We start from the raw sequence: 23,069 nt of genomic DNA, 5'->3' as shown, positions 1-23,069 counted from the left end.
TATGTCCCAGGGTTGTTGTAAAGATTAAATAAGATATTTTTCTTGGTTTTTGAATAGTATTTTAATTTTTCTCCAATTACGTGTTAAAACCATTTTTAGCATTTTGAAAAAAGTTTTGAGTTCCAAATTCTCTCTCTTCCTCCCCTGCACCTTCCCTGAGACGATAAGCAATTCCATAGAGGTTATATATGAGCAATCATATAAAACATTTCTATATTAGTCATTTTATACAAGAAGACTTGAACAGAAAAAAGAAAGAAAAGAAGGAAGGAAGGTGAAAAAAATGAAAATAGTATGCTTCAGTCTGTATTCATGTAATATCAGTTCTTTCTCTGGAGATACATAGCTTGTTTTATCACAAGTCCTTTGGTATCATCTTGGATTATTGTATTGCTGAGAATAGTGAAGTCATTCACAGCTGTTTATCATACAATATTGTTCTTGCTATGTACAACGTTGTCCTGGTTCTGCCCACTTCACTATGCATCAGTTCGTATAAGTCTTTCCAAGATTTTCTGAAATCATCCTGCTTGTCATTTCTTGTAGCACAATAATCTTCCATTACAATCATATACTACAACTTGTTTGGCCATTCCCCAATTGATGGACATCTCCTTGATTTCCAGTTCTCAGCCACTACAAAAAGAGCTGCTATAAATATTTTGTACAAATAAATCCTTTCCCCTTTTTTTTTGAGTGAGATATTATTTGTAAAGCACTTTGCAAACCTTATGGCACTAAATAAATACTAGCTACTATTAGATGACTCCAAGGCGGTGAGCCTTGGGGAGTAGAAAAGACAGTGGCTCTATGAAAAGAAACAGAGAGATAAGGGGAAAGCTTAGGAAGTGGTAAGTGAAGAATTCAATATTCTTAAACCAGTACTGGCAGGTCAGGCATGTGTTTTAGGAGGATTATTTTGGCAACTGTGCAGAGGATGGATTAGGCAGGGGAGAAATTGAAAGCAGGGAGTCCAGTTAGGAAGCTATTATAGTATTCTAGATGAGAGATTTAGACAAGAGCCTGAAAGAGAGGTCACCATGGCAGTGGATAAAAAAGAACAGATATGAAAGATGTTGTGGAAGTGGAATTAACAAGTCTAGGCTATTGATTTAAATATATTGCTATGTGAGTAGTGTGGTGAGTAAGAGTAAAGGGAGAATTGAGCTTTAGAGCCTGGGTGGAAGGGAAGATGTAGGTTCCCTTTAAAATAAGTAGGCAAATTTAGAGGAAGGCAAGGTTGAAGGTGAGAAAATTGAATTGATCCTCTATCGTTTTCTTATGGATCCTGTTTATAATTAATTGCTTTTGTACTGTAACTACTTAAGCTATAGTTCTTTGTCTCAGAGATTCAGCTGATGCATAATGGGGTAAGTTTAAAGATCTAGCTCTCCTGCTAATCACTGATCTGTTCTCGCCTCAAGAAATTTAGCTGACCTTGGGGAATGGATGTGAACATAATAGAATCACGTCTAGTATCTTTGTATCACTAAGCTGTCCTTCAGGGATGTCTAGCTGGCTATCCAAAAGACCTAGTCTATCTCTAAACCTTGCAGCTGCACTCCAAGAATGAACATTTCTTAGTGTTAAGAGAGAAGGAGGGGTGTGATCATTGCTAGCTCCCATTACCAAACTTCCAACCAATCATATTGTTCCATGTTCCTCAGTTCTGTAACCAGTCATGTTGTCCTCAATCTCATGATGTCATCTGTTCTCTTCTTTGTTCTGTATTCCCCAGAAACGAAAAAAAAAAGGGAACTACTTGTATACTTGGGATCTTTGGCATAAATGGAGGCAAGTCATTGACACACTTATTGACAGCTATATTATTAGTCACTATTAATAAATGTTATCTTGCTCAGAGAATTGCCTCAGTTTTGTTAAATTTCCCCTCTAACAGGGGGATGATAATAAGTACCATTCTAGACATATTAAGTTCAAGATGCCTATTTGGCTTCTAGGTGGAGATGTCCATCACAATAGTAATCATTAACCATAAAACATGGCACTTTAAGGTCTGCAAAGCACTTTGCATGTGTGATCTCATTTGATATAAATGCTAGCCATAATGATGATAGCGATTATCATTTGATCCTCACAACTACACTGTGAGGTATTATTATTATCCCCATTTTACTGCCGAGGAGAAACTGAGGCTGAGAAAAGAATTGACTAGGGTCACACAAGTCAGACAGGATCTGAATACAGGTCCTCCTGACTCCAAATCTAGTGTATTAGCTGGAGCTCTGGAGAGGGATGAAGGCTACCAATACAGATTTGAGAATCGTTAGAATAGACGTGATAATTGAACTCCTAGAATTCATGGGATTACTGAGAGAGAATGTAGATAGAGAAGAGGTGAAGGGCTATTATTTTCCTATTTTGTAGATGAAGAAACTGAGGTCAACAGGTTAAAAGTGAGTTGCCCAGGTTCACATGGCTACTAAGTGACTGAGACCTGATCTGAACTCAGGTCTTCTTAACTCCAGGTCCAGAGTTCTATCTACTGAACCTCTTACCTGTGAAAAGGGGGAGAGATTAGGGATGATGGCTTGAAAGGATATCAGGATTATATGAAGGCATATGAAGGGCTGAAGTGAGCCAGGAATGTTTGTAGGAAGCAAATTGTTAAGGAGACACTGAAGAGGAGAAACGAAAGAGGTAATAATGACTGAAGAGGCAAATAAGATGGGATAAAAGATAAAAATAGGTCACTTGCCTTCCTTGGGCCTCAGTTTCCTCAATTGTAAAAAAAGGTGGGGGGGGGGGGATTGCACTTCCCTTCCAGCTTTAGAGCTGGTCTACATTTGGTCTCTGATGATAAAGAAGACAACTTTGGCTAGAACAATTAATTAGCTTGCTGTAAGGGACAGAGCTCTGGACTGGATCAGAGGAATCTAGTTTCAGTCTCTGCTCCGCCACAGAATACCTGCATTATCTAGAGTAAATCATTTAATATCTCTGGGCCTCTACTTGAAAAATCTGTAAAAAGAAGGTATTGGGGTCAGGTATCTCTAAAAAACCACCACTGGTAAGATCCTGCAACAAAGGAGGAGAGAATACATGACGACGGAAAGAGATTTTGAGGGACAGTATAGGAAACTTGTGATGGACAGTCCCATTTTCCTCAATAAAGTAAGAACTGCGGTCTTCTGTTCAGAGGAGGAGGGAAAGGTCATATAGACTTGAGAAATAAATTACCTTTGTTTCCCTTCCACCTGGGACAGGGCATGAGCATTTATGATCTTGTACTTGAGGAATGGGAAGTTTCATTCATATTTTAGTCTCTCTCCCTAGTGATCTTTTGTTGTTGTTTAGTCGATAACTTGTGTTTAACTCTTTGTGATCCTATTTGGGGTTTTCTTGGCAAAGATACTAGAGTGATTTGCCATTTCCTTTTCCAGCTCATTTTATAGATGAGGAAACTGAGGCAAATAGGGTAAAGGGACTTGCCTGGGGTCACACAACTAGTAAGTGTCTCAGGCTGAGTTTGAACTCAGGTATTCCTAACTCCAAACCTGGCACTCAATCTACCACTACCTAGCTACTAGTGATCCTTCCTCTTTTTTACTTCTTTCTTTCTTTTTTTTTTTTTTTTTTTGCTTCAAGATAGAGTCATCATTTTAATAAGTCTTTTCCTGCAAAGGGCGTTTAGCAGAGTGATTGTTAACCTTCCAGGTTGGCAATACCTTATCACCCATGCTAATGAGGCATTACTAAATGAATTGTCTTCAATTCAGTCTCCATGGAATGAATGTAATTTAAGCCTGTCATTCAAGGATGAGATTTCCTTCAAAACGTAACAGTCTTTTCACCAGACTAGTAAGGTACCTCCTGAAAAGTAACCACTCAGCAGCTGGGGGACCAGTGAGGAAGCCTCTGGCCCATTTTGCTACTGATAATGATGGGAAAGATTCTTTCCTTACTTCAGACTTGGGAGAAGTCTCTGCCTGTAAGAGGAGGGAGTTGGAGAAAGTGGCCTCTGAAGTCCTTTTCACCACAAAGTCTATGATGCCTGGATTTTGTGCACTGGAGATAATGGATAGCATTGTGTCTCCAGCAGAATGCAAGGTCCCTGAGTGCAGGAGCTATTTTCATTTTTGTCTTTTTCCCCATAGATTCATAAATTTAGTGCTAGAAGGGATCTTCTAGCTTTTCTAGTCCAGTCCCCTCATTTTACAGAGGAGAGAGCCATGGCTCTGAGAAACTATCTTGCCCCAGGTCTCACAGGTGGCAGAGTTAATATTTGAATCTATCCAACCTCCAAACTCACTGCTTCTTCCAGCCCTATCCCTTCTTGGATTATTAAATTGAATTAATTTTCAATACCTCTGGTCCTTTTCATTGTTTTACAATAATCCACTCTTTCTTGAGAGATAGTAACATGCCTAGAATCCTCTCCCTCTTCATCCTTGCTGCCTTCTCTGACTTCCTTCGAGTCCCAGCAAAAATGTCCCCTTCTACAAGAAGCCTTTCCCAATCCCCTTTAATATTAGTGCCTTCCCTCTGAGATCACCTCCAGTGTACCCTAGATATGTATTCTATTTATACATAGCTTTTTGCATATTATTTTCCCATTGGATTGTGGACTTCTTGAAGACAGATAAATATTATCTGCTTTTGTTTCTATTCCCAGTACTTAACATAGTGTCTAGCACATCGTAGGTACTTACTAAATGCTTAATAAACAAGTTGACTGACTTTCCAGAGCCTAGCACAGTGCAAGCTGGGCCCATAAGAGATGCTTATGATTATAGATTGACATGGAAAGGACCCCAGAAATCTTAACTTTCAACCCCCCTCATTTTTCAGATGATAAAACTGAGGTTCAGAAATGTATAGTTACTTGTTAAAAAAATCCCTCAGAAAATAAATCTCAAAGCACAGATCTTCTGATTTCAAATCTGACCTTTCTCCATATCATGCTGCTTAATGAATGTGTTTTACATTGGCTTCAATTATGCTTGCCACTTTCAGAGAAGGTAATTAGATTACTGGGCTTGGAATCAGGAAGACTCATTTTCATGAGTTCAGATCTGGCCTCAGATACTTCCTAGCTGTGTGATCCTGTTTGCCTCTGTTTCCTCATCTATAAAATGAGCTGGAGAAAGAAATGACAAACACTTGCAGTATTTTTGCCAAGAAAACCCCAAATGGGGTCACAATAAGTCAGACATAACTAAACAACAGTAACAATAATTTTTATCATTTTTTTTTGCTCTGGATAGTATTGATTACTGAATTGTCTTTTCCTGGGCATTACCTTGAAAGCTACATAACAGACTGCCTCTGGGAGTCAAAAAGACCTTCAGGAAATAGGCAAATTCACTCAAATCTCAGCACAGCTACTCACTACCTTTAAGACCTTGAATAATTCACTTAAACCCTGTAGGCTTTAGTTTCCTCGTCTATGGAAGAGATGGGATTGGAATCTATTCATATTGGACATACACTATCCATAATTCAGCAAACATTTATTAAGTATTTATGATATGCCAGGCTCTGTGCTCGGTGCTGGAGAGGCAAAGATTTTTGAAATGGCATAATCTCTGCCCTCAAGATGTTTACCTTCTTCTGGTGGTGGTGAGGGGGATTCATGTACATAGGTAAAAATGTGATGGCAGACTGAGGTAAAAGCAAATAGTGTTCAGAACCAGAGAAGTAATGGTCTCACAGTCCTTTGCTCTTCCCTGACCATATTTGATATAGTATATTAAGTTCTGGGTTTCACATTTCAGAAAGGACATTGATAATTTGGAGGACATCCAACAGAGAATAAAGCTAGATGGTCAAGGGATTCAAAATTATAAAAAATAACCATCAAGTGAAGGAATCTATGTTTTGAGGATCAAATGAGATAATATATGAACAGTGCTTTACAAACCTTAAGATGCTATATAGAATCTAGCTATTATTGTTACTTTTTGTTCTTCAGTTGGTTATCATCACCCCATTTAGGATTTTCTTGGCATAGGTACTAGAGTAGTTTGTCATTTTCTTCTCCAGCTCATTTCACAGATGAGGAAACTGAGATAAACAGAGTTAATTGACTTGACCAGGATCATCCAGCTAGTAAGTGTCTGAGACTGGATTTGAACTCAGGAAGATGAGTCTTTCTGACTCCAGACCTGGCAAGATGGTACTAGGGTGGACAGAGGAAACCATTGGAGCTTATTGGGTAGGGTTGACATGTGATTTAGAAAACATTTAGGAAAATTGCTTTGGCAATTTTTGATTGGGGTGGGCAGATATTTGAGGCAGAAAGAGCCATCAAAAGGCTATCGTGATAGTCCAGGCACAAGGTGATGAAGGTGCTGTACCAGGTTATGTGATACCATAGCGATAGAAGTAACAAGATTTGGCAATAGGACATGAGAGAACACTGAATCTCGAATCCCAGAAACTGGGTTAAAAACCTGTCTCTTATGCTTACTGCTTGTGTGCCTTGAGCAAATCACTTCTCTGTGGACCTCAGTTTTCTCCTCTGTAAAAGCTGAATGACAATACTTGTCCTTCCTCCTTCATGGAGCAAGGAAAGGGCTACATCAGGGGGAGTTGCTGAATAAGATGAGTTTCATCTTACATAGTAGAGTCGAGAAGACCAGGTATGGAATCCCAACTAGCTAAGTGAATGTGAACTAATCACTAAATCTTTATCAACCTCAGTCTTTAAAATGGGAATAACCATCCCTGTTCTACCTAGCTCAGAGATGACCTTAAACTGCTGAAGATACATGTATATTAACAGTAGAATCCCACCAAAAAGTCTATTCATTTACAAGTTTTCATCATAATGCCTATCTATTATTAACCATTCTCAATATCTGGCTTCTTTCAAGTTCAATTCAAGCTTCCATCTTCTCCTCGGGGCCTCCGTTAATGTCCCAATGTCTCTCTCTCTCTCTGAGATTACCATCCGTCCATTCTGTATTGATGTTCAGGTTGTCTTCTCCATTAAAATTCCTGGGGACAGGGACTGGTTTTGTTTTGGCTCTTTCCCTAGCTCTTCCTGTATCCCTATTAGCACACTGCCTGGAACAGAGTAGGTTTTTAATAAATGTTGGTTCATCTAAAAGTTGCATCTAGTGAACTTTGTGCTCCTTCTGTATGGCTTGACCACCCTGATTTCCATTTGATTTGGAGAGAGAAATTTGAACAGATGCTCTTAAAAGGATAAGTTAGTCATCGTGTCTAATGTTGGGTTTGTATTATAGAATTCAGTTCAATTCAACAAGTATTTAGTGGTCTCCTAGCTGAGATAGGTGATGGAGTACTTAACTTGGAGACAGGACGACCTGATATTGAATTCTGCTTTAGACCCTTACTAGTGCTGTGACCCTGAGTAAGTCATTTCATCTCTCTCAGCCTTAGTTCCCTCATCTGTGAAATGTGAGTGATAATCGTGCCTACCTCACAGTGTTGTTGTGAGGCTCAGATGAGATAACGGACATAAAATGCTTTGCAAATCTTAAATTTTTCCATAAATACTAGTTAATCAAGTACTTACTTTGTGCTAGTCACCATGCTAGCCCAGCACATAGGATCAGGTTTGTGGGCCAGTATTGGTGGAATCATCCCATAGAGCCCACAAAGCCACCAAAAAACCCAAACAAACCATAAATGATTTTTGATGGATAAGGTGCCCTCCCCAGCAAGAAGCAGCTGTTTTCCTGGCAGCTTCTGCATCTGTGCCATAGCTGAAATGCTGTGAACAAAGGCATTTATCTATCTCAGGGCAGCTCCAGGGACAGACAGTAAGTATTTGTTTATCTGCCTTTGGCAAACACAAAGCAATTACGATGCCTCGAGTCTTCATACACTTGTCTCTCTGTTGGGAACCAAGCCATGCAAAATTGTTATTTCAAATAAAGACTGGGAGAAGAGTTCTCCCCAGCAGAAAAGATACCCTCCTAGGAGCAAGGGGGTTCCTAAAAGATGGGGACCCTTGAGAAGAAAAAGAGGAATTATTTGGGCATAGAATCCAATCCATGGTTATTGTTTGGTTGTTCCATATATAGGATTTTTGTTTTCCCTTCTAAATCTTTCATTACCTATCAGGTAGACCAGGAAGCTAAACAATTAGTGCTATTCCCCAAAGTAGAATGATCTGCCTTGTGAGCTAGTGTGTTCCCCTTCACTGGAGGTCTCTGAGCAAAGATCCAATGGTCACTGGTTGGGAATGGCACAGAGTAGATTTTTTGCTCAAGATGTTGGAGTAGATGGCATCTGAGGTTCCTTTTAGCTTTGTGATTCTGTAACTTTTGTAATTTCCACTTTCCCTGTATTTAAACTAGTTATTGACATCCTTTCCCACTATTTCCCAAATAGTTTTTATTCCTTTTCCTATTTCCCTAGAGGCTTTGCTTTTCTGAGGCTGTGTGTGATCCTAGGTCATATACAGAAGGACATACCCTCTCAATCTCACAACAACAGAAATAGTGACAGCCACCCTCCAAATTCAAGTAGTCATTCAATGAAAAGTGGGGTCTCTTGATCTGTTGTAGGTCCTCCAGCTCCACCTCAAGATGTCACCATTCAAGCCGGGACCATTCCAGCAACCATACAGGTCTCCTGGAAACCACCAACTCTCACACCCACTGGGATGTCCAATGGAGCAAATGTGTCTGGTTATGGTGTTTATGCAAAAGGGCAGAGGGTGAGTTTTATATACACACACACACACACACACACACACACACCCCTACACACACATACACACACACACCACCTCTCCCAAGTAGTGCCACATGAGTAGGGAGAACACTGAATTTGGAGCCCAAGGATGAGGCTTTGACTTCCAGTTCCATCACTTATTAGCTGTAAGATTTTGGGTGAGTCAATCTAATCTTTCTGGGTTTCACTTTCCTCATCTGTAAAGAGAGGGAATTGAATTAAATGAGCTTTAAGCAACTTTCTAACTCTTACATTCAGTGATTCTATCATATTATATCTAAATTCCAATTCTCAGCATCACTGGATTTGATGCCTCCCAAAGAAAAAGCGAACGGTACCCCCACTGCTGCTGAGCACCATGGGATTTTATTGTATAACGTAGAGGCCATTGACCAGCTGGGCCTCCTCAAAACCAATTTCAGGGAAAAAAATGCTCTGAAGCAAGGGGAGCTCTCTCCATTTTCAGCATTCCTTCTTCAGTAATGTCCCTGAAACCTTTAACCTAACCCCCAAATACCCTCTCTATTTCCATTCAGTATCTCACCTTAGCCAACACTTCTCAGTGCATTTCTCTGAACCCTTCCTGTAACTCCCAACAAAGGTCCTGAGTACCATTCTTGGACAATATTAAGACATTATTCCAGCTAACCTCAGTTAAATTTGCTGGAGAAGATACTCTCTAAGGTCTTTTCCAGCTCTAGAAAGGTTCATGATTCCACAGATTGAGAGCTAGAATGAACCTCAGAGGTTACTTGATCCAAACTTATTATTTTTCAGATGAGGAAACATAGATCCAGAAGGGTGATGATTTCCCCAAGGTTATCCTGGTAGCAAGCAGCAAAGCTGAATTACAAACTTGGGTCAACCACCTCCAGACCTAGAGACCTTTACACTATAGCATACTGCTACTAATTATTAATTGGATTATTGGTAGCTAGAAAGAGTTATCCCTCATTATTAATTTTCCTAGTTAACAATTGTCTTTAATTACTAAAGGAAATCATGGCTAAAAGGAGCTATGCCTCTTTGGGGTATTGACATTTGAACAGAGGACATTGCCTTAATCTAGAACACGAGTTTGTTACCTTTCTTTGTATCTTGTTTCCCCATGGCAGCCTGGTGAAGTCTGGGGACCCTTTCTCAGAACTATCCTTTTAAATAATTGAAGGAAACAATTCCAGTAGTAGTAAAAAGAAAGATGTCATTTTTTTTCCATCCAGGTTCATGGACCCCCTGAAATTGGTCCACAGATCATAGATCCCAAGTTAAAAACCCTTGATCTAGAGGAATGAGCCTCTAAAACTAGCATTGTAATAGACCAGTAGTACTTTGGATTATTCCCCACCTTCCTGTTAGATGATAAAGATTGCCATCAAGTAAACCAGCCTCTGATCCCTTCATATCAGACATGAAAAGATGATGGCCCCCTCTCATTGGACCCATTAGGTCCCAAATGTTTCTCATTAAACATATTTTGTTCAAGCCATGTCTGTTTGGCACAGGATTTCCTGCCCAGTTTGAACTTGGCTTGGCAAACTCCACATTTCTTCCAGTTAGATGGGCAGTTAGACCTGGCAGTAATTAGCATTTACTTACTACTCACAGCAGCCAGCTTTCCCTTCACTGACTATTGGGAAGAGAAATGATTTGAGTCTAATAGATAGCACCAGGAAGGGCATCTGTCGACCAGTCTTTAAGCTGGCTCTCTGTGTCCTTAGGTGGCTGAAGTCATCTTCCCGACAGCTGACAGCACAACGGTGGAGCTGATACGCATCCGGAACCTGGAAGCCAAGGAGGTGACCGTGAGAACACTTTCCACCCAAGGTGAATCCATGGACTCCTTAACAGCTGCCATTCCACCCGACCTACTGGTGCCTCCAACCCCACACCCTCGAACTACTCCCAAACCTAAGCCATTAGCAAGTGCCGGAGCCCCAGATACCAAAGACGAACAGTTGGGTCCCCACATCAAAATGAATGAGTCTTGGGAGCAGACTCGCTTGGCTGCCCCCACACACGGCCATATGCTGGAACCTCCAACATCCAATTTTCCAAGTTCAACTCCTGGGAGGCGGTCACCCTCACCCAATCGGATTCTCCCACAGCCACAGGGTGCCCCTGTCCCCAACACTGTGGCTAAAGCCATGGCCCGGGAAGCCGCACAACGGATGGCAGAGAGCAATCGAGTAAGTAAAGATCCCTTTGCCCTCATTGGTTGGCTTTCCTTGGGGATGTGCCTAACAGAATATTACCAGTCGGTTTAATTCATTTCAATTCATTGAACATTTATTGCCTTCTACATGCTAGATACTGGAGATACAAAATTAAACAATGCCTGCCTTCAAGAAGCTTATTTTCTGCTGGAGGGATGCAATATATTCTCATATAATTATTTACAGTCATAGGAGGGGGATGGGGCAGTAATTTCATCAGTATGGATTTCCTTTTCTGTGGGGCTACTCCTCTATACCATGGAGTCACAGAGAGTTGCCTGAGTGCACTGAGAGAGTAAAGGACTTGTCTACGACTGCACACCTAGTTTGTGTCAGAGGCAAGACTCAGAAGTCAATAATTGAAACCTAAAAGTTGCTGTAATTTTAAAAATAGCAAACACTTATATAGTTCTTTGAATTTAGTAAAGGGCATCACGTATATTATATTAGGAGTTCTCATGTGATCCACATAATATCCCTGGGAGGTACAGGGCATTATTATCTTCATCTTACAGATAAGGAAACTGAGGCTGAGAGAGGTTTGGAGGTCTTAACAGGGTCACACAGTTAATAGGTGTCTGAGACTGGATTTGAACTTAGGCATTTCTAATCCTCCCCCACAAAAAAGTGGGGTTTTTCCCCATGCTTTTAGAGTAAAATTTCAGAGTTTCTTCAACCCTTGCTAAATGTTCTCTTCCCCTAGAAATATCTTTTCATCACTTTCCACCTGTTTTCTGCTAACTACTTGCAGAGACCACACGTGTGATATGGTCACCGCTCGTAAATGCCGTGGGACTTGCTCTGATTAGGATCGTAGATTTCAGTTTTGAAAAGGTGATAATAGAGGAAGGAAATGTTCTGAGAAGAGAATATCCCAGGAGATAATAATTCCTACCACCAGGTTCCTTGGTATTTTGACTACTTTTCTCATCTCAGTCATTTATTGTTTTCTAACAAAAGACTTTGTAATAAACTTATACAGTGCAGTCCCTGCCCTTCCAAAGCTCATGATTTGTTTTGGATGACAGAACTTCTAAACACAGGAAACGTGTAATTAACAGTGGAAATGTGTCATGATAGAGTGCTGACCTGGCCTTGGGGGACCTGCTCTGCAAGTTGCCTCAGTTTCCTCATCTGTAAAGTGGAGATTATAGTTCTCTATCTCCTCTCCTACTTTCCTTCCCACTGTTCTCCTTTTCTTCCTTCTTCCTCCCTTTCTCCAGTACTTGGAACATTTCCTGTCACCTAAAAGATGCATAATAAATATTTATTTCCCTTCCCTCCCTCCCCCACCTTGTTTCTCTTTCCTTTCTTTCCCCCTCATCGCCTTACATTTCTTTTCCTCCTTTCATTCTTTCTTCCTATCTTTCCTTCTTCCTTCTTCGCTGGGTCACTGTGAGGCTCAAATTAGGTAACGTATGCAAAGTGCTCTGCAAATATTAAAGTATTATTATGATTAATAATAATAAAGTGCTATTATTATTAAAGAACCAGCTTGGTGCCATGGCTAACTAGCTTCTGAGTCAAGATCTGGCTTCAGTCCCTGCCTCTGATACAGGTACATGTGACTGACTGTGTGACTAGCAAGCGGCTTAACTTCCAGGTGTGCCAAGCAAATTTTCAAAGACTCTAGGTTGCAGAGAAGATAGCTACCTGCGCTGGAAGAGAAAAGTTCCTCATTATTAAAAATTTTCTCACCAATAGTAATGAAATAGCAGCTCCAAAAAAACTGCTATGCTGAGTTAGATAGATATTAGATATCTCTATGCTAGAGATAGATATTCATCTACCACTAAAGTAAAACTATGCAGGACCATAGAGTTAGAGCTAGAAGGATTATTATAATTGAACCCCATCATGAGGGCTTCAGAGGCTGGGGAGTGTCATCAGGGGCCTTCTGGTAATGAAGGTGTTTTAAAGGAAAGGAGAAGAGGCAACCCGGGAAGTTAGGTCTTCTCCTATGCCACCATATTGCCAGGAAATGTGCACAGTTTTATTGTTCACTCGCACCCAATCCTTCATGACCCCATCTGGGTTTTTCTTAGCAAAGATCTTGGAGTAGTTTGCCATTTCCTTCTCCTGCTCATTTTACAGATGAGGAAACTGAGGCAAACAGGGTGAAGTGAATTGCCCAGGGTCACATAATTAGTGTCTGAAACCAGATTTGAACTCATAAAGAAGAGTCCTCCTGACTCCAGGCCCAGTGCTCTATCCACTTCACCACCTAAATCAAATCGTAGTTCCTTGGGACTCAGGAAAAGAAAGGGGTTGAACTCAAGTTCTGAAGACCCTTTTTTCTCTGACAGTCTAAGGCTTTGTGATGATCTGAACACCACCATTTATCTAAAAGAGGATTGGGTCCTAAGATACTACAGGTCTGCTCAAAGGAGGGACCTTCTTATCCCTGCCCCTGTTCCAGGTCCTGAGAGATGCTGGCTGAGCAGGACTGAATTCCCATCTAAAGCAGTATCTGTCTCCTCTGCACGAAGCAGGGAGGCTCTGGAGCTGCCTAAGTGATTGCCTCTCCCACGTTCATCCTCATTCACTTGGGTCTCTGCTGGAGCTGACACGGGGCAAACTGCAACAGACGTGGTTCCTGCTGGGAAAGAATTTGACCCTTTGCTCCCTTCCGCCCAGTCTGTACTGGAACCATCTGTTCTGTCTGTGTTGGAAGTCTCCTTACTTCCTGCTCCCCTGAATCTCAAGAAATACCAAAGCAGGAGAGCCTGATATCTGTTTTCTCTTCCTTCTTTTCTCCTTTCATTCTTTTCTCATCACCTTCCTCCTTTCCCTTTCTTTCTTCTTTTCTATCTCCATGTCTCCCTCCTCCCTCCCTTTCTTCTTTCTCATATTTTTCTCCCTCCCTTTTTTCTCCTTTCTCAAATTTTCCTTCATCCCTTCCTTTCTTCTTTCTTACATTTTCCTCCCTCCCCTTCTTTGTCCCCTGCCTTCTCTCATCTTCCATCTCATTGAATTCAAGGCTGAGTCACTGCATCAGGTGGTCTCTATAAGATTTGACCAGAATATACAGAAGGATCCTTCTTAGCCATTCTTGAATGAGCAAAGTGTAGTCTAATCCTAGTACCTTCATCCAGAAATGTACAATTTCCTCTGGACAAATCTAACATATAAGACACAACTTCTGGAATATGGAGGGTGTCCCTAAAGTTTTAGTGTAGTCTCAGGATTTAATAACTTAAGATCCCCCTAAGAGTGAGGCTATGTCAATCGACCCATTCCTGGGAGTTGCCAATGGTTGGTTGTTGTCCTTTCTTCTAGAGGAGGACCAAAATGACATCACTGTGTCGGTCAATATACAGTATGTCTCACTATGGCTGATCAGACTAATATGAGCTCAGAGGGCTCTACTACACGCTGGCTAGGCACAAATAGTCCAGAGCCATGAAAAGGACACAGCAGACAATCTTTGAAGCCATGGTAGCAAATTTCCCTCAGTTTAATGTACGACAAAGAAAAGTTTGAAAAATGAATAAATAATTTTAAAAAGACACATTTCTATAGCCTTTTAAGGATTACAAGGGACTTTCCTTCTATAGCTCTCAGAGGTAGGTAGTGTACACATTATTAATAACACTCTATAGATGAAGAAAACAAGGTTCATTAGACCATTGATTTAATGTTAGAAGGGAACTCCTTTTTTTATACATGAGGAAACTGAGGGCTGCGGAGACTAAGTGACTCACCCAGGGTCACACAGGTACTATGTCAAGAGGCAGGATTTGAACCCACATCTGACTTTAGAGCCATTACTTTTTCCTCCCTCTGTTCCCAGTTCCCTATGATCAGCCAATTTGAAAGTGGCAAATATAAGGTGCTAACTAGGTTCTCTTAAGACCGATACCTTTCAATGGATGACTCAAATTCAAAAATATAGTCTCAACAAAGCCACATAAATTTGCAAGATTTTACTGAGAATACAGTCCTTGAGAAAGTTTCTCAAAGGTACAAATATAAACCACCCATGATAATAGACCAGACTAATGCCATCCTCACGATCTGTGTGAAAACAAGTCTCTTTATGGAGTTGTGATATTTCTGGGGACCTCTGACCCCTTGGAATATCCAAATCCCAAGGCCCTTTCTGAGGAATTTTGTCTTAATAAGGGTCTCCTCCGTTTCTTCTTTCTCTTTCACTATTTTGTTCAGAATCATAGAATGTTAGAGTTAGAAGGGATCTTACTCAGGGCCATCTATTTCAACCCATACCTGACTAAGAATACTCTCTACCGTATGATGATGATTGATGATGAAAATGCTGCTGCTGCCAGATAATATACACACACTCGCATTACCTACTATGTGCCAGGCACTGTGCTAAGCTTATAAATTTTATATACTTTATAAATCTTTTCTCATTTTGATCCTCACAATAACCCTACAAGGTAAGTGCTATTATCATGTCTATGTTACAGTTGAAAATACTGACCTTAAGTGACTTATCTATGGTTACACAGCTAGAGAGTATCTGGGGCTGGATTTGAACTCAGGATTTTTTTGACTCTAAGCCTTGTGCTCTATCCATTAGCAGCCAAAACCAAAAAACCCAATCATCCAGCCTCTTCTTGAGACCTCCAGTAAGGGGAATCTACTACCTTCAGCCTATTTCACTTTTGGACAGTTTTAACTGTTACATTTTCCTGATATCTACCCTAAATTTGCATTGTGGTAGCTTCCACCCATTGTTCCTGGCTGTGCCCTCTGGGACAGAGCAGAGCAAGGCTAATCCGTCTTCCTTAGGACAACTTTTCAAATACATGAAGACACTGTCTTGTTCCCCATGAATCTTCTCTGTTCTGGGCAGGCATCCTCATCTCGCTGCCCCTGTGTTCTACTTAATGAAGAGTCTTTTCTGAATGTCTAGGATTTCAGAAAGCCAAATCCAGGAGGCTAAGCCAGACTTATAAAGCCGATGTTGGTCGATACAGTAGTCAAGAGCAGTAAAATGCTACATTTCTTCTCCAAAGCATCTACAGAGCTAAGACAAAATCTTTAGAATCGAACACTTAGTGCCACCCAGTGGACTGAATTAGAATGACCGCTATGACCACTCAGTAGAGCTCAGATTCTCTGTTGGAGCACAGTCTCCTCTAATCTCAGGGCAGAAAGGAGGTTCTACAATATCCCTGACAAGGTTATCCAGCCTCAGCTTGACCTCCATGGAGGAGAACTAAAGACCTGTCATGGTAGATAGCCCCTTTCAGTTTTGGACAGTTCTCTGACATCAAGCCTAAGTCAACTTCACAGCCTCTACCCATGAGTTCGTGCTCTGGCGCCAAGGGAGGAAGGTCTAAGTCTCTCTTCCTTCAAATGCTTAAAATCATGTCTCATGTCATTCACCCACCCACCCCACTGAAGATATTCAAGACAATGTCCTTAAAAATGACACCACAAGTGAACCCAAGACTCCAACTGTCCTGAGACTCTCTGCAATGACTTTGCCAGGGATGGCTTGACCCACTCTGAAATTCACTTGCTAGCTGTTGTTTTTCCCTACTAGTATATTTTTAAAGGCTAAGAACTGGGTACAATAGGACTAGGCAGCATCTTCACTGGAAAAAGCCTGGGAGTTTTAAAGGACTCCAAATTCCATATAAGACACCAATGTGATATGGCCAACAAGAAAGCTAATGTGATTGTAACCTACATTAAGGCCAATCAATCAATCAATAAATACTTATTAAGCACCTACTCTGTGCTAGGCACTGTGTGAAGAGAAGAAGATAATGATTTTTCTCAAGATCACACAAGTCTTAAATATGAAAAGTGGAATTTCATAGTTAGAAAAAGGAAAATTGAGTTTGAATCCTGCCTTACACATATGCTAGTTGTATGACCCTGGGCAAGTCATTTTCCTTATGTGTAAAATGGTCAAGTCATTATTAGTCATGACCTCATCAATCTAAAGCTAGAAGAAAGCTCAGAGGTCATCTATGCTAACGTTTCTATTTCTAGATGAGCGAATAGGCCCAGAGAGGCCCTTAAGATCAGACTTGGAGCTAGAAAGGACATCAGAGGTCATCTATGCCAACCTTTCCTTTCTAAATGAACAAAGATGCCCACAGAATTCCATAAGATCATAGACTTACAGCTACAAGGGATTTCCAAGGTCATGTAGTCAAAGTTCTTTGTTTTATAATTCAGAAAACAGAGGCAAACAGACTTAGTGGCTTGCCCAGGGTTACCCAGTTAGGGAATATCTGAAGCTGGCTGTGAACTCAGGTTTTCCTGACTCCAAGTCTAGCACCTTAACCACTTGTCCATTCTCAAAGATAAAGGCAGGAAGAACTCAGTTCAAATCTTGCCAAAATATTTGCTAGCTCTGTGGTCATGGGCAAGTCATTTAACCCTTCTATACCTGTTTCATTGTCAGTAAAATGGGGGATATAATAATAGAATATCCCTCACCAGTGTGAGGCTCTAGTGAGATCATGTAGCTCACATAATTTGCAGATGGTAAAATGACATATAAAGGTCTGTTATTCTCATCCCTAACACCAACTCATCTTTTTTTTTTTCAGTTTCTACTAGAGATAACTAACTCTACCTCACTTGTATTTCCTTTTTTTTCCCTCCAAGTTGGAGAAAAGGAGCCTGTTTGAGGACAGGAGCAGGGCTGGACATTATGCAAACTCTGATGAGGAGGAAGAAGATGGCTATGACTCACCAGACATCAAAAGGAGAGGAGCTTCGGTGGATGATTTTCTGAAGGGTTCTGAGCTTGGCAAGGTAATTGGCAGCCCATATAGCTAGCAGTGGCCAGTTCTTAATGGTTCCCATATGGCGGCAGTGATCTGGCCACCACCTGGGGAGTTGAATTTTACTATTTCCAAGGTGTCATTTTAGACAAAGAATTCAATTTTCCCCATCAAAAGCTCTCATAATATATATGAATATATTAATAATATAATTATTAATCATATATATTGAACTTAATAATATATATTGAACTGACCTGCAAAGGTAAAAAATATGGGCCTTGATCTCTCTCCTGTAGATAGATCCTTCTCTCATATTTTATCTGGAATGGTCCACTCATTAACCTAAAGCAGGAGTTCTTAACCTTTTTAAAATCATGGCCTCTTTAATAAAGCCTGTGGATCCTTTCTCAGAATAATGTTTTTAGATATATAAAATAAAATACCTAGATAACTAGTCAACAAATATTTATTTAATACCCACTACAAACTAGGCACTGTGCTAAATCCGGGGGTTACAAAGAAAGTCAAAAGACAGTCCCTGATCTCAAGGAGCTCATATTTTATTGGATTGCTAATGAAATGTGTTATATGGTATTACAAAAGGGCAGCTGGATCTGGAGAGTCAGAAAGACTCCTCTTCCTGAGTTCAAAACTGGTCTTAGACACTTACTAGTGGTGTGACCCTGGGCAAGTCACTTGACCCTGTCTGCCTCAGTTTCCTCATCTGTAAAATGATCTGGAGAAGGAAATGGAAAATCTCTCCAGTACTCTTGCAAGAAACCCCCAAATGGGATCACAAAGAGTCAGACACGACTGAGAACAGTAACAGTAAGTATTACAAAGGAAACCAATTATACTGCAATACCGTTATCAAAATATTAGGGAAAAAATATTCACAGACTTCATTTTAAGAATCCCCAACCTAACATCAGGCTGCATGGTTAGCAGCAGAAGACCTAGGTTCAAGTCCTGCCTCTGATATGTATTGACTGTGTAACCCTGATCAACACATTTACCTTCCCAATGCCCTGAGGAGCAAAGATTGTAAGTCCAGAAGTAGATGCTTATCTGTATTGGCAGAGGGAGTTTCCTCAGTGGGACAAATGGGACAATGAAATCCAAGATCACCTCCAAAAGCCTAGAGGGAAAATGACAACTGGACTTGTCAATAAGAAAACCTATGTTAAAATTGAAAAGAAGGGAGAAGAGGAAGATAAAGAGGATGATAAGGAAGAGGAGAAGAAAAAGAAGGAGAAGGAAGGAGAGAAGGAAGAGAAGGAGAAGGAGAAGAAGAATTTGTAAGGCAGGTTCTTATTATTCCTATTTTACAGATAGGGGAAACTGAGGCTGTGAAAAAAATGAAATGACTTGCCCAAGGACATAGAGCTAGTATGGATTTGAACTCATGTCTTCCTGATTCTAAGTCTAACCCTTCATTCATTGTGCTACTTAGGTGCCTTTAACTCACTATTTAAGAGAGTCTGTGCTCTCTCCTTTGGTGATCTCTAAATGACTATTCAGCTCTAAATCCTAAAAAATTTAGATTTTTAGAGAAACCCCAGCATCCTGCATGAAAAAAGATGTGCTATGAGGACAGCCAAGGTCCCATTTTCAGCAAGTATCCCATTCTCTCAACTCTGGTTCTGCAGTCCCACTATGGTCATGGAGAGGATTACCACACGGAGAGCAGCCGGGGCTCTGATCTGTCTGACATCATGGAAGAGGACGAGGAGGAGCTTTATTCAGAAATGCAGCTGGAGGATGGGGGCAGGAGGAGATCCAGTGGAACCCCACACAACACTCTTAAGGTCAGTGGCCAGGAACAGTTCTAGCTGAGTCTGAGTCTCTCTTTTTTTGGGCCATCTCTACTCAGGCACCCTGGTTCCAGATGGTCCCACAAACTGCACGTGTAAAATGCTCAATCTCAAGGCAATTTCTTTCTTTCTATTGACCTGGCATCAGAAATGGCATGTATGTCTCTGCCTCACTTCACTGATAATTCCCCTTTGGGTCATGGGAGGGGCAGGAGAAAGCCAATGCAGGTATTTCTCATTCACCTTCTATGTGCCCAACTAAATTAGGAGTGAAGTTTAACACATTAATTCTGCCCTTTGTGAGTTTTCTTTGAAGTTGAAGAAATAAGGTGGAGAGATTTAGTTATACAATTCTTCTGGTCAAAAATTTTCAGTGGCTCCCTATTGCCTATCAAGGATGGTTCAAACTTCTTTCCTTGGAATTCAAGACTTTCCATAACCTGGTATTACTATGCCCTCCCAGCCTTATCTTATATTCCTGACCCCCATATACTCTGCAGTCTATTCTCTGTCTGAGTACACACCATATTTTCCCAACTTTGTGTGCCCTCTTCTGTGACTGGCATGCCCTTCTACTCTCTCTGTCTGCTTGATTCCCACCCATCCTAAAAGCTGAATGCACATGCCACCTCCTCCATGAAACCTTCCTTGATTTCACACATGAACACACACACATGCTCCCATGAGTAATAAGCTTTCCTCCTTGGTCCTTACAAAATATTTGTTGTATACTTCCTGGATGCACTTCAATGAATTCAGAATGTACTATGGATAGGGATGGAAACTGGATCTGTGATTTCAGCAGTATGGCGAGCTCTCAGATGAAGAAACTTCTTCTAACAATGCAGATAGACACCCTTTCTGCAACTTAGAATCTTAAAGAGAATCTAGAGCACTGAGGGTAAAAGGTGAAGTTGGAAAAATAAAGCCCATGATCACACAGTCAAGTGTGTTTCAGAGGTGAGACTTGAACCCAGGTCTTCCTGAGTCCAAGACTGGTTTTCTATCCATAGTAGGAGAGAATAGATCAAATGAGTCATGAAAGTCTCATGCTAAGGAGGAGGAAAGTTGTCCCAAAGGTAATGAGGCATCAGTGGGGAACCTTTTGAGCCAGGGAACCATATATTGTGGGGTAAGGTTAGGGAGGGATAAAGGTATAATGGATCAAGTGCTGGCCTAGGTGCTAGAGAAAAGGATCTGGCTTTGTAACTCTCAGTGAGTTGCCTAACCTCTGAGTATCCCATCTAAGACCATCTGTTGTAGAGCAAGTACTGATCAGCATTGACAGAGGAAGTTTCCTCCCTGTCCTAAGGAAAACTCCTACACACTTGTGAAATCATAGGTCCATAAAAAAGAAAAATAATCTCACAAATGGGATATAGCCCTTTTTCCCTCCCCTTTTTCTCTTACCCATATCAGAATAGATATACCTACTCTCTTTCCTCCTTCCTTGGAGCTGCCCTGTTCCCTATTCCAACAGTTTAAGAGCATATCAGTTCTGGGAGAGAATGCAGAGAATTTTTTTTCTAGTTTGTGGAATCCTCCCCCTTGCCCTCAACAAAGCTCTCTGAATTCCTCTGTTTCTCCAATGAAAATCCGTGAGCCATAGTGGAGCACTGGTTCATGCAATTTGAATGGAAGACACCAAACCCATCATCTCAATATGACTACCATGTCAGTGGTGCCTTGCATAGAGATAGATCTGATTCAGGTTCTTCCAAAGTGCCATGACTAGATCCTGAAAACCTTCCTTTCCCATGAACTGTGCACTTTGACAGCCCCACCACTGCTAATTCCATAGACTCTCATGCCTCCTGACCTTCAAGAGTAACAATGTCAAATTCTATGCTAAGTGGGTTTATCCCCTACTGGCGATTCCTATTGCCCCAGACTCTCAGAACTAGAAAGGACCTTAAAGGTCAGCAAAGTCAGCTGCATTCAAACTCAGTGAATGAGCATTTGTTGAGTACCTACTTACAGAGCATCAAGCACTGTCTAAAATGGAATAGTCCTGCCCTCAAGGAGCTTATATTTCACCAGGAATTTCCTCTGTAACTTCCATGGTAAAAAGTCTACAGGATCAAAAATCCAATATCTCTATACCTCATTTATTTGGCCAGTGCTGACATGGTCCTCCATGACTAAATCCCATGAAAGTTAAAATACAAAGCAGTGGGAAATGAGGATTCTATAGTTGGGGAGGGAGGGTCGGAAGAAATTATGAAATTATTTTACTTTAAAAATGATTCTTTTAAAAAAAAAAAGAATGGTTCTAAAGTAATGAACCCAGTGACCAAAGTTCAAATCTCACTGAGACCTTTTGGGTTCCCCTTTACTGGAGGTCTTTAAGGGAAAGGTATTCAAATCCCAACTCTACTACTAATAACCAGTATGTCCTTGGACAAGTTGCTTAACTTCCTACTGGTCTTACCATCTTCATCTGTAAGAGGAGGGAGTTGGGTAGATGACCTCTGAGGTGCCTTACCAGTGTTAAATCCTCAATTGTGCAGTTCAACAATTCAATCCAATAGCATTTACCAAGCATTGACTATAGGACAGACACTGGGCTGGGCACTGGGGGCACAAAGACCCAACAGCCCCTGCTCTCAAGGAGTTAAATTCTACTGAGGGGATGATGATATACCAGACTGAATAACTGTTCAGACATGGGCTGGTCTGGATGAGTTCTAAAATCCCTCTCAGATCTGAAGCATGATGATTCTTCCATCTTCCCAGACATTGTAGTGCACCTACCTTATGGACTGGTCCAAGCAATCTGCACTTCGTCCCTGCTGGGCACTGAAGCTCTTTTAATCAGAACCTTTTGCAATACAACAGTGCCCCCCGTTTTTTTTCTGCTTTTGTGCAAATGGGGCCTGATGATTTTTTCCCCATATTTTGCTTTATAACCTTCCTGTCCTACTATTCCATGTACATCTTGTAGGGTCCAATCAAACTGAGCAATGCTGCCTTCCCACCCAACAGGGTCTCTCAATAGTGGTAAAATGCATCAGTCTCTAAGGACTCCCAAGGAAAGAAATTAATTACCAACCCTTCCTCCGGGGGGGAAACATTGTGGCACCCCCATAAGAGAAAGCCAATGAAATCTTTACTTCCCCCTCTCTCTCCAGCTCATCCTCAGGTCCCACACACAAAGGTACCCATCCCCATAATACTGATGTGCTCTCCAGTATATGGAGGTACTTTGCATGTTTAATAGACAAATTCATTCTCATGTACTATCTGAGAAACAGCTATATGGAATGTTCCCTCCAGCTGCTCCTTTCTGAATGGCAATCCTCTCTACCCGGTATGTATTCTGTTCCTCAGGGGTGGCTGGTGTCTAGGAGCAAGATGTGGTTGAGGGCTTCAAGTCAGATTTAAGGTCTCAGGCTTCTTGGTTGGGTGAAGTTTTCAACTCAGAGGTGAAAGAACTGCTGGTGTAATCTTGTCATCAGCTGGTGGGGGTCCCCAGTTACAGTGTGGGGTACCATCCTGGGAGTACTTCCCCTGTGGCAGGTGCCTTTTGCCAATAAGAAAGGGTACTACATAAAGTTTGTCCCAACCAACAGGACACATGGCCAGGAACTTAGGTTGACTGAGATGTGAGCCCCCATCCATGGTGAATTCCAAACGCACACAGTCCAGGG

General features: G+C 41.2%; 1 protein-coding gene across 4 annotated transcripts in view; it reads left to right on the top strand.

Annotated features, from left to right (window-relative positions):
- RIMBP2 (RIMS binding protein 2) overlaps positions 1-23,069 on the top strand; it is a 475,720-nt gene that overhangs the window by 421,495 nt on the left and 31,156 nt on the right. For all 4 annotated transcript variants that reach the window (XM_072600737.1, XM_072600735.1, XM_072600738.1 and 1 more), the window contains 4 exons: positions 8,505-8,656; positions 10,392-10,859; positions 17,484-17,633; positions 19,255-19,413. In XM_072600737.1, coding sequence (XP_072456838.1) covers positions 8,505-8,656; positions 10,392-10,859; positions 17,484-17,633; positions 19,255-19,413 — 929 coding nt within the window. The remainder of the gene's footprint in view (positions 1-8,504; positions 8,657-10,391; positions 10,860-17,483; positions 17,634-19,254; positions 19,414-23,069) is intronic.

The sequence above is a fragment of the Notamacropus eugenii genome, chromosome 4, assembly GCF_028372415.1.
Source record: "Notamacropus eugenii isolate mMacEug1 chromosome 4, mMacEug1.pri_v2, whole genome shotgun sequence".
Classification (NCBI taxonomy): domain Eukaryota; kingdom Metazoa; phylum Chordata; class Mammalia; order Diprotodontia; family Macropodidae; genus Notamacropus; species Notamacropus eugenii.
This window is presented reverse-complemented; position numbering and strand designations above follow the sequence as displayed.